At 38.8% G+C, this 12,480-nt stretch overlaps 1 protein-coding gene across 2 annotated transcripts in view; it reads left to right on the top strand.

Moving 5' to 3' along the window:
* The window catches only part of SORL1 (sortilin related receptor 1), a 175,111-nt gene that overhangs the window by 43,343 nt on the left and 119,288 nt on the right, over positions 1-12,480 (top strand). For both annotated transcript variants that reach the window (XM_035264890.3, XM_078339716.1), the window contains exon 6: positions 457-637. In XM_035264890.3, coding sequence (XP_035120781.3) covers positions 457-637 — 181 coding nt within the window. The remainder of the gene's footprint in view (positions 1-456; positions 638-12,480) is intronic.

Here is a 12,480-nt window from a genome sequence, read left to right on the forward strand (position 1 = left end):
ATCAGGCTTAGGGGTTCATAGTGTGGTTTCTCCAGTGATGTTCTTTTGAGGATGTAGCACCTTGTGAAGGCTCTCTTTCATTCTTCTGAGGTTAGTAACTTGACGCTGGAAACTTGCTTATAGCTTCAAGCAGTCCCTTGCTTATTTATTTTGAAACAGTCTATCTTCTACGAATACTTTTTGCTCGTCTCAAGCAGGGCCGGGTTGTCTTGAGCTAAACTCAGGATGCTTTGAAAACAACATAAAACACTTTACAAATGGCAATTTTGTCCCCTCCATCCTGAGTCAAGGAGTAACCAGAGAGATATATTTGAGGCACAGAGGGTATGCTCTATAGGTTACAGATGATACTATACCATGGTAGGCGTAAATTCTAGTTAATTATCCTCATTGCAAAACCTCCAGGCCTCCAGTAATGAAATGTGCAAATGGTAACAACCTTTTTTTTTCTTCCAGGGGAATTGATCCCTATGACAAACCAAATACCATCTACATTGAAAGACATGAACCCTCTGGCTACTCCACTGTTTTCCGAAGTACAGATTTCTTCCAGTCCCGGGAAAACCTGGAAGTAATCCTTGAGGAAGTGAGAGATTTTCAGCTTCGGGACAAGTACATGTTTGCTACAAAGGTGGTGGTAAGTTGAATGTATTAAAGAATAAACTACTTTTGAGTTTCCTTTATGAAGTTTGGCCTTCTGTGATTAAACAGGTGAGTTTGCATAAGCAGCAACTGGATGAATGTTCTTGGGATAGATTGACTGAAGGATTCTCAACATTGACGACATTGACGAACATTCCCAAAGGGCTTGGCAGGTGCTAGGAAGTCAGAGGAGTGGAGAGGCCTAGGACAAACACTTGAAGTGACTCTTGGCTTAGGAATTTGGTTGTTTCCTGGTAGCCAAGCATCCTTAACAAAGACGTATTTCTTTGAAATCCCAATGAAAAGATCAAAGAATTGAGAGGGGAGGGTGGCTCAGTGGCTCCTTTCCTTTAATCCCTCTGCCTGATTTCCTTTAAACTTAGGCCGATTTCTTAGAGATTTTTCAACACATGCTAATTTACATGGCTAATAGGATGTGTAGTCATTGGCTAGTGGGAGTTAATGCTCTAAGAAAAGCAGTAATTAAGCTTCCAGCTGTCAGTAAGTAGCTTAACTCTCAGCCTTTGGGAAAATCTTCCCCTTGATTTGATGTGTTGAAGCCAGATGCTGAAATGGTGGGCCTGCTCATTTTAAAAGAGTTGATTACTTAACAGGACTTGTGTTGCAACTGTATGGCATTCAGTCTTTATCACCCTGGTTGTAAAGGAAAAAACCAGGCCCAGCCAAAGGCAGGTGGGGCTCTTATTTCTGGAAGGCTACTAGCTTGCTTTCCTGATGGCACCATTCCCTTATTGACTCAGGCTCTGTTGAAGACCTTTGCTAACTCGGAGGTTGCTCTTTGTCACTGCTAACCTTAGAGACTGAAATCAGAGGTAATGTTTTCCTTCAGGTTCCCATATACTTCTATAATTGGTAGCAGGCCTGGTGGAAATAGGTCAACCTTCTTGGTAGGATTTTAGGGTCAAGAGAGGACCTCCCCAGCAGCAAAAGCAGAGAGTAAGGACAGAATGAGCAGAGAGATGTGGGTGGCTAAAGGCCGGAGGCATTTCCAGTTACATACCTTGCAAAACGTTCTGAAAAATCACTAGCCTATGGCAGTGTTTCTTATCGGGTCACTTGCATTGACCCGTAGACATCGGTTCATTGCCTTCCTGTCTTGCCTGTCTCTTTCTCCTTCTCTTAGACACAGATACAAATATGTATAGCAGCCCAGAAACACAAGCATCCTTGAATGGCTTTGGGGTTAGGGTGATGGGAACACAGATGAGAAATCAGGCCCAAGCATTGATGCCTTGTGACATCAGTTGGACAGTCTTGAGTTTTCAGTATCGTCTAAAACCTTGTCTTCAGTTCTCCAGTGTTTATAGGCCTTTTCTGCCTTAGTTCCTTGGGCCTGGGGTTATTGTGTGATTTTAATTTTGAACTCTAAAACACACTGACTGACTGCCTGGTTTGTCCTCCTTTTTGTGTGAACTGGGGCAGGATGGATAGCTGTTATGCATTTCTCTTAACTGGGTTATTCCTAGGTGTCACAGCTGAGAGTTTAAGTTATATCCTAGCTGGGCTGGGTGTGATGGCTCATGGCTTATAATTCCAGCAATTTGGGAGGCCGAGGTGGTGGATCACTTGAGGTCAGTAGTTCAAGACCAGCCTGGTCAACACAGTGAAACTCTGTCTCTACTAAAAATACAAAAATTAGGGTGGCATGTTGGTGCATGCTTGTAATCCCAGCTACTCGGGAGGCTGAGGCAGGAGAATTGCTTAAACTCAGGAGTTGGAGGTCGCAGTGAGCTGAGATCACACCACTACACTCCAACTTGGGCAACACTGCAAGACTCCATCTCATAAAAAAAGAAAGAAGAAAGTTATATTCCAGATGGAGCTTTCTGTGCCCTCCATTCCAATCTAACAGCTATGTCTGTTCTCCAGGTGTAGATGATTTACAGAGTGCCTGTGGTGAGTTTTTAATTAAACCTGGCCACTGGTAAGATTAGGGGTCATGTTTGTTTTGATCTCACTCATACAGTACCCAGTGCCTTGCACAATATTTGGTGCACAGCAGATGTGCAATAGAGTTGAATGAATGCCATGTTTGCCCACCTAATTTAAAAAGTAGTCAATTTTTAGAAATTTGGTAGGAGAGGTATTAAATTATTGGTACTTTTAAGCAAGTCTTAACTTTCCGTATGGCTTATTTATATGCTGTTGGTGGCAAAATTGTAGTTATGTGTCGGCTTCTTCTCCTGTGCATGGATGAGCCACCAGATTCCAAGGTCAGTGGTGTTAGTGAGAGGATGTAGGTAAGATGAGTTAGGTCGCCACTGGGAGGTGTTTCCCAAATTGTAGTCTTAGGAGTACCCACGTCAGCATCAGGCCAGTTGTTACAAGTGCAGATTTAGGGCTCAAATGTACTTTTCCCCAGAGCATCCCAAGGATGCCTAAGAATCACCAGTTTGAGAAACTCTGATCTGAGCCTTCTACAGGCAGATGCTTCAAGTGATAGAGTTATACTGTCTAGGGATTATTTCTCAAAGGATGAATTGATGAGAAAAAAAACACAACTGGCTGTGGATAGCACATACAATATGTGCTTTCCTCCATTTTATTACATCAGACTTCTAAACCACAAGGATAAACAAAGTCAGCGTTGGTCAGATAACCCTCCCAGTAGGAGTGTTGAAGCCTACAAGTGTAACTTTTTATCTGGGGTCTGTCTGGCTCTAAGGCTGCATGGGCTTGGGGAATTCCAGCTGGCTTTAATGTTAAATGAATTAACATCAAATTGGGAAAATCAAAGAACTGATTTTAAAACTACGGAAAGTTGGTTTTGCATGATTAACTCTTTTGCTTTCTTCTAGCACCCTGAATAATTACAGTCCTTTGTAAGTTACTGTTTCAGTCACGTGGCTTCTAGACTGGCGCAGTCTCCAGGTCTACTCTGTTGGCCTGCCTCTGCCTTTGTAATGTGCTTTGTATTTGTTGCCTTTGAGTTGTCTTGTTTAATTTTTATTCCTTGCTTTTTGAAATAAAGTTCACTTATTTGTCTTAAAAGTCTACATCAAAATGATAGAGCCATTAAAGAAATAGTGAGGTCCTCTGTGATGTGTTAATTTGTTAGTATGCAACTGTTAGGATCTTTCATTTGGTAACAGTAGTTGCTGAAAAGGTTGAGGTGGGTCAGGGTTAGCTATTCCCCCGCAACCTCACCACCTCCCTATTAGATAATTGAGATCATCATGCAAGCCAGGCTCAAATATTTCTTGCACAAATATGTATCAGTAAGCAAAGGCATGATCTGTGGACTTGAAGTCTCTTCTCTGTCCTTATAGGTGATGCAGCCACGCACGCCTTACATGCTGCAGACGCTGTGTTCTAGAGTGCATGCTAGGAAACTGTGGCCCACAACCTGTTTTTGTAAATGAAGTTTTACCGGGACACAGCTATACTCATTGCTTATGTGTGGCTACGTTTGTTTTCCTGCTCCAGTGGCAGAGTTGCGTAGCTAACTCTATAGAGGCAATATGGCTCCAAAAGCCTAAAATATCTATTATCTGGACCTTTACAGATAGTTGTCTGACTACCTGTAGTTGCTGATTATGCTGATAGTTGTCTGTTACCCCTTCTATTCAAGTTGTCTGTTTTTAAATTGGGTTCTTTTTTGATGTTAAGTTATAGTAGTTCTTTATTCTGTATATACTCTATATACAAGTTACATGATTCGCAAATCTTTTCTGCCATTCCATGGTTTATCTTTTTACTTGATTTTCTTTTTCAGCACTAAAGTTTTTATTTTTATTTTATTCTTTTGAGTCGGGAGTCTTACTCTGTCACCCAGGCTGGAGTGCAGTGGAGCAGTCCCGGCTCACTGCAGCCATGATCTCCCTGTGCTCCAGCAATCCTTCTACCTCAGCCTCCCAAGTAGCTGGGACCACAGGTGTGTGCCACCACACCTGCTAACTTTTTAAATTTTTATAGAGTTGGGGTTTCATCATATTGCCCAGGCTGGTCTCAAACTCCTGGGCTCAAGCAGTCCTCCCACCTTGGCCTCCCAAAATGTTGGGATTATGGGCGTGAGCTACCATGTCCAGCCATGGTTTTAATTTTGATGAAGTTCAGCTTATCAATTTTTTCTTTTGTTGCCTGTGCTATTGTTATATTATAATCTGAGGTCATGAAGAAGTACTTTCCTTTCCTTTAAGAGTCATGTAGTTTTAGCTCTTATAGTCTATGATTCATTTCATTTTCAATTAATTTTTATATGTAATATGAGTTATTTACCTTTGTTCTTTTGCATGTGGATAACCAGTTATCCCAGTGCCATTTGTTGAAAAGGCTATACTTTTCCCTTGGTACCTTGGTTGAAAATTAATTTCTCATAAACATGAGAATCTATTTCTAGATTCTTATTTATTTTTGAGAAGGAGTATTGCTCTGTCACCCAGGCTGGAGTGCAGTGGTGCAATCTCTGCTCACTGCAACCTCTGCCTCTCAGGTTCAAGCAATTCTCCTGCCTCAGCCTCCTGAGTAACTGGGATTACAGGCATGTGCCACCACACCTGGCTAATTTTTATATTTTTAGTAGAGATGGGGTTTCACCATGTTGGTCAGGCTGGTCTCGAACTCCTGACCTCAGATGATCTGCCCACCTCGGCCTCACAAAGTGCTGGGATTACAGGAGTGAGCCACCATGCCCAGCATATTTCTGGACTCTTTCTCCCCCGCCACCTTTTTCTTTTTTTTTGAGACAGGGTTTTGCTGTCAGGCTGGAATGTGGTGGCATGGTCATGGCTTACTGCAGCTTTGAACTCTCAGGCTCAATGGTCCTCCCACCCCAGCCTCCTGAGTAGCTGCAACTACAGGCATGCACCACTGTGCCTGGCTAATTTTTTGAAGAGACAGGGTCTCACTGTGTTGCCCAGGACACTGCATCTGGCCTGTTTCTGGACTCATAATTCTGTTCTTTGAATCGATATGTCTATCTGTATGCTAGCATCACACTGTCTTGATTACTGTAATTCTGTAATAAGTTTTGAATTTGGAAAACTTGAACTCTCCAACTTTGTTCTTTTTAAAGATTGTATTGGCTATTTAGGGTTCCTTGCATTTCCATGTGTATTTTAAGATCAGTTTGTCAATTTTTTTGCCAAAAAAGAAAAAAAAACAACCACAGATGGGATTTTGATAGAGATTGATTCAACACAATTTGGCATATATTACCATCTTAATATATTATGTTTTCTGGTGCACGGACAAAGGATATTCTTCCATTTATTTAGGTTTTCTTTAATTTCTTTCAACTGGTTTTTCTGGTTTTCAGTGTACAAGTCCTGGACTTTAGTTAAAAATTTTTCCTGGCCAGGCGCAGTGGCTCACGCCTGTAATCCCAGCACTTTGCGGGAGGCCAAGGCGGGTGGATCACAAGGTCAGGATTCTAGACCTGCCTGGCCAAGTTGGTGAAACCCTGTCTCTACTAAAAATACAAAAACTAGCTGGACATGGTGGTGCGCACCTGTAGTCCCAGCTACTTGGGAGGCTGAGGCAGAAGAATCTCCTGAACCTAGGAGGTGGAGGTTGTAGTTCAGCCTGGGTGACAGAATTAGACTACTGTATAAAAAAAACAAAACAAAAAGCAAACAAAAAAAACCTAGGGCCGGGCGTGGTGGCTCAAGCCTGTAATCCCAGCACTTTGGGAGGCCAAGGCGGGTGGATCACGAGGTTAAGAGATCGAGACCATCCAGGTCAACATGGTGAAACCCCGTCTCTACTAAAGATACAAAAAAGTAGCTGGGCATGGTGGCGCGTGCCTGTAATCCCAGCTACTCAGGAGGCTGAGGCAGGAGAATTGCCTGAACCCAGGAGGCGGAGGTTGGGGTGAGCCGAGATCGCGCCATTGCACTCCAGCCTGGGTAACAAGAGCGAAACTCCGTCTCCAAAAAAAAAAAAACAAAACAAAAAAACCTAAGTATTCTTTTTGGCTCCCTTGTAAATGATTCTTTTCTTAATTTTATTTTCAGATTGTTCATTGCTAGTGTATAGAAACATGATTTCTGTATTATTGATCTTATATTCTGCAACCTTGCTGAGCTTTGTTAGTTCCAACTTTTTTGGTGTGCCGATTCCTTAGAATTTTCTGTATACCAGATGATGTTGTCTGCTAAAAGTGACAATTTCATCCTTTAATTCTTCCTTTCTAATCTGGAGGCCTTTCTCTCTCTCTCTCTCTCTCTCTCTCTCTCTCTCTCTCTCTTTGCCTAACTACCTTGGCTAGAAACTCTTGTAAAATGTTGACTAGGAGTGGAGAGGAGGCATCCTTGTCTTATTCCTGATCTTAGGGGAAAAGCATTCAGTCTTACACCATTAAGTATGATTTTTAACTGGGATTTTTCTAGATGCCCTTTATCGATTTGAGGAACATTCTCTTCTATTTCTAGGTTGAGTGTTTTTATCGTGAAAAAGTCTGGGATTTGATCAGTGCTTTTTCTGTGTCAGTTGTGATGATCTTATGTTTCTTTTTTTCCTCCTTTAATCTATTAACATTAACGATTACACTGATGGATCTTTTTCATATGTTAAAAGTGCACATTTTTTGGAATGAATTCCACTTACTCTTGGTTTATAATCATTTTTATCCTTTAATTTGTTTGGCAGAATGTGCTGTCTTTGTGGGAAGTTTTCTGGTTATTAATTCAGTGTTTTTAGATTTAAAAATTTCTCTTTGGTTCAATTTCAGCAGTTTGTATCTTTCTAGTAATTTGTTCATTTAATCTAGGTTATTTAATTTTTATTCATTGTGTTCACACTAATCTTTCTTATTTCTGTGAGGTTGTTAATGATGTTTCTTCTTTCTTCATTTTAGTCATTTGAGTTTTCTCTCTTTCTTGATAAGTCTAGCTTGTAGTCTAGTTTATTAAATTTTGTTAATCTCTTGAAATAATCAGCCTATTACTTAATTTTCTTTATTATTTTTCTCTTCTCTATTTTATTTATTCCTGCTCTAATCTTTATTATTTCTTTCATTTTGCTTGCTTTGGTGAATAGTCAGGTTATTGTTTTGATATTTTTCTTCTTTTTTAATATAAGTGATTACAAATATACATTTCCCTCTAATCACTGCTTTAGCTGCATTTCATATGTTTGTTTTCATTTTCATTCATCTTAAAGTATTTTCTAATTACTCTTGTGATTCTTTTTGACACATCGATGATTTATATGTATTGTTTAATTTCAATGTATTTGTGAATTTCCTTCTCTTTTTGGTTTCTCATTTTATTCCATATGATCACAGAATATACTTTATGTGGTTTCAGTTCTTTTAAATATATTGAGGCTTGTTTTAATACTTAACATCTGTTCTATCCTTGAGAATGTTGCTGAACATGTGAAACAAAACATGTGCTTTAAGAAGAATGTGTATTCTGTGGTTGTTGTGTATTATGTTCCATAAATCTTTATTAAGTCTACTTGGTTGATGATGATGTTCAATTTATCTTTTTCCTTTTCTGTCTTGTTCTATATTGAAGGTGGGAAAATCTTTAATTGTTGAAATCTCTAGCTATTATCATCTTGAATTATTTATTTATTTCTTCAATTCTAGCTTTGGAGTTCTGTTGTTAGGTGCATATATGTTTGTGATTGTTACTTCTTCTAGATTGACACTTTTATCATTAGATGTCTTTCTTTGTCTCTAGTAACTATTTTTTGTCTTAAATTCTATTTAGCCTATTATTATAGCTGTTCTTCTTTTCTTCTGGGTATAGTTAACATAGTGTATTAATCTATTTTCATGCTGCTGATAAAGACATACCCAATATTGCAATTTATGAAAAAAGGTTTATAATGGACTTAGAGTTCCACATGGGCAGGGAAACTTCACAATTGTGGTGGAAGGCAAGGAGGGGCAAGTCATATCTTACATGGATGGCAGCAGGCAAAGAGAGCCTGTGCAGGGAAACTCCCCCTTTTTAAAACTGCCGGATCTCGTGAGACTTATTCAATATCACGAGAAGAGTGATAACACTATCATGGGAAAGACCTGCCCCATGATTCAATTACCTCCCACCTGGTCCCTCCCACAACATGTGGGAATTCAAGATGAGATTTGGGTGGGAACACAGCCAGACCACATCACATGGCATATCATTTTTCATCCTTTTAGTTTCAATCTGTTTGTATCTTTGAATCCTTGTAAATGGCATATGGTTGTGTCAGGAATTTTATGCATTCTTTTAATATCTGCCTTTTGATTAGAGTGTTTAATTTACTTATATTTAATGTAATTATTAAAAGGTAGACTACATATCTGCTATTTTGCTAGTTGCTTTCTATATTCCTTATAGTTTTTTTTTTTTTTTTTTTTTTGGTTCCTCCATTACTTCATTACTGCCTTCTTTTGTATTAAGTACAGATTTTGTAGGGTAACACTTAAATTCCCTTGTACTTCCTTTTACTAACTTTTCCCAGATATTTTCTTAATCTGTCTTCAGGGATTACAATAAATATCTTATTTTATGAAATCTAATTTGGATTAGAAACAATTTAACTTCAGTAGTGTACAAAATCTTTGTCATCATATAGCTTTGTTGCCTCCCTGCCTTTGTGCTGTTATTGTCTCCTCCTTATATACTTTAAGCCCATCAGCACAGTTTTAGTCTGATTGAGGACTCCTTATATGTGATGAGTCATTTTTCTTTTGCTGTTTTCCAACATTCTTTATCTTGGGCTTTCAACAGTTTTACTATGGTGTGTCTAGGTGTGGGCCTCTGAGTTTATCCCTTTAGGAATTCGTTGAGCTTACTAGATTTATGTTTTTCATCTAATTTGGGGAGTTTTTGGTCATTATTTCTTCAAATAGTCTTTCTCCTTGGTTCTCTCATCTCGGTGACTTCAGTAATCTGTGTGTCAAGACACTTGATGGTGTTTCCTGGGTCTTTTAGGCTCTGTTTGTTTTTAACATTTTTTTTTTTTTTTTGTCAGACTGAGACATCACAATTGACATGTCTTAAGGTTCACTGCTTTTTTATTCTCCTGGTTCAGATCTGCTATTGAACGCCTCTACTGAATTTTTCTTTTGATTTATTATGCTTTTGAACTCTCAGATTTCTATTTGCTTTTTTTTAATTTCTTCATTGATATTCTCTATTTGAGGAGGCATTGTTCTCATACTGTACTTTCATACCTTATACATAATTTCTTTTAGTCCTTTGCACATATTTATGTAGCTTATTTAAATTTTGTTTTTACTTACTCTAATGTATGAGCTTTTAAGGACGATTTCTACTGACTATTCTTTTCACTGCGTATAGGCTGTACTTTGCTGTTTCTTTGCTTGTCTCTTGAATTTTTTGTTGAAAACTGGACATTTTAAATGGCGTGGCCACTCTGCACCACTGACACCCCCTCCTTATGGTTTTTTGTTGTTGCTCTTTGCTGCTGTTGTTGTTGTTCAGGGAGTTTCCTGTACTGTTGTAAAGTTTGTGTTCTTTATTGTTATCGCTACCGGAGGGTCTCATAATTTAGCTTATTGGTCAGCTAATGATATGACAAGAGATTTTCGTAAACACTTTGAACCAGTAAGTCCCTTGGCCTTTGCTAATGGCCTCTGGGTGCATGTTGGGATATACCTTCAATGCTTTGGCAGGCAGTTTACAACTCTGTCCTAGCCTTCACTTCCTGCTTATGTAGAGCTTCAAGATTAGCTGGAGGTAAGAGATTAGACCCTGTTCATTTCTTTCTGGAGCATACTCACAGCCCTTATGTGCTTGACCTTGTAGAGTCCCAGGAATATTCTAGAGCCTGTTAAAGGGCATCTTCCCCAGTTTTTTCTTTTAAGTTTTTTAGTTAGCCTCTTTTTATTCCCAATTGGTAATACTGCCTTCAGCAGTTATGATGATACACATTTGCTAGTTTTTATTCACTGTTTTCAGTAAATACCTTGGCTGGATATAAGGCTGTTTATGTGATGAACTGCATCAGGCTGTGTAAAGACAAGAGCTGATAATGCAGCTTTCCTGTGAGCCCCCAGACAGATCAGGCTTTTTGGGAACTCCAGACCTATTCTGTCCTCTCCAGTGGCTGCTAGGCCACTGTTTTTCACAGCTATTGTAGATGTGAGGCTGTGGGTTTCCAAGGCTACCAGATCTAGAGAGAGGGGGATGGGATTAGGGCAAATGAAAACAACACAAAGCTGGCTATTTTTGCCAAGATTCAGCCATTGTTCTTGAATAAATGTGCTTTGGATTTTTGCAAGCCTTTATTTCATTTGCAGAATTCTGAAAAAGTTGATCTTTAGAATTTTTGTCAGTGTTTTTCTTGGATTTTATGAATGAGTGTATTTTTGGAGTTCCTGGAAATGCTTCCAATTAATATTAACTTTGTAAACATTATCATAGGCATTTTCCAACCTACATGAAAGAACAGTTAATGCTGATATGCCCTCCCTATGTACCCTCATCCAGCTTCAATATTACTTACCTACATTTCCAACCTCTCCTTAGCTGTCTACCCACTAGTTTTTTGTCCCATGGAATATCCCAGATGCCAGATTTTAGCTATGCTTTATTTATGATTTTTTTTTTTTTTTGGTAAACAACATTAACGTGGATGAGGATGTTTTGCTGAAACTTTGTTGCTTCTCCAAGGGAGGATGTGATCCATGGCTCTGGTGCTTCTGAACTAGTGGTCCTGTGTTTCCACATGGCTCAGTTCTTTATCCATTTTCTCTAGCTGAGCTGCCATGAAATTTTCAGTGGTATAGCTCATTGTAATATCCTTTGGCCTTTACTTGATAAGAATGTCCTTTATTTAGTTCCTTTCTCCTCTTTTCTCCTTGATCCCCCTTTTCTTTTTGCTCCTGACACAATCTCACATATAAACGGAAATTCAGGTTATTCAGATACCTAGATGGATTTATTTTTAATTATCAGAAATGAAAACACAAAATTAAAAAAAATATTATTATAAATTCTCAGACTTTCTAAGATTGACTTAGATTAAAACATTTAAATCTTTTCTGGTAGTTGATGAAGGTATGTGTGTTTGTGGATATATTAGCTGGTATAACCTTTCAGGAGGGCCATTTCATGATAGCTATGACAAATGAAAATTTTGACTTAAGAATGCTTCTAAGAATGCATCCTACAAATAGTATTGTGCAGTGCTGAAAAAGTAATAAATGCATACATATGTGTGTGTGCGTGTTTAAAAATGTTCTTGGAAATAACCAAAATGCCCACCAATAGCTGTTAAGTGGAAAGAGGTCTAAGATACATTGCTAATGATAAAATTTTAAATTGTAGGACAGTAAGATACGCTGTTAATGGGAAAAGCTGAGTTATGCAACAGCATTTATACCATGATCCAAATTATATGCGAAAAATTAAATTGCCTGTGTCAGTTTAGAATTGGGTTAGGTTGCTGGTAAGAGACTAAAAATAAAAGTTTAAGCTTGGAACCAAGTTTCGAGTTTAGTTTTCTCTTCCTTGCTGCCTGGAGGTAGGCAGTCTCGGGCTAGTATGTTGGTGTCCTGCTGGTCTTGGGGACCCAGATTTCTATCTTTCCATTCCACCATCCTAATTAACGATTTCCGTTCTCAAGATTACCTCATGATTCATGATGTCCACACTAGCCTGAAAGTCCTTATTGCCATTAGGAAGAATAAGGAAAGACAGCAAGTAGAACTTCTTCCTACCAATTCCATCTTTTTAAGCAGTCTTCCTAGAAATCCAACACAAAAACTTGTTTTTATCTCATTGACAAGTACTTAGTCATGTGACTATCCATAGTTGGAAAAGTGATAGAGAAGTGCTGTCTTTTATTCTGTGTGGTGACAGGGTCCTACTGCTTTGGAGAAAAGGGATAATGGATATTGGGGGTAGGTGT

Source organism: Callithrix jacchus, chromosome 10 (assembly GCF_049354715.1).
Source record: "Callithrix jacchus isolate 240 chromosome 10, calJac240_pri, whole genome shotgun sequence".
Classification (NCBI taxonomy): domain Eukaryota; kingdom Metazoa; phylum Chordata; class Mammalia; order Primates; family Cebidae; genus Callithrix; species Callithrix jacchus.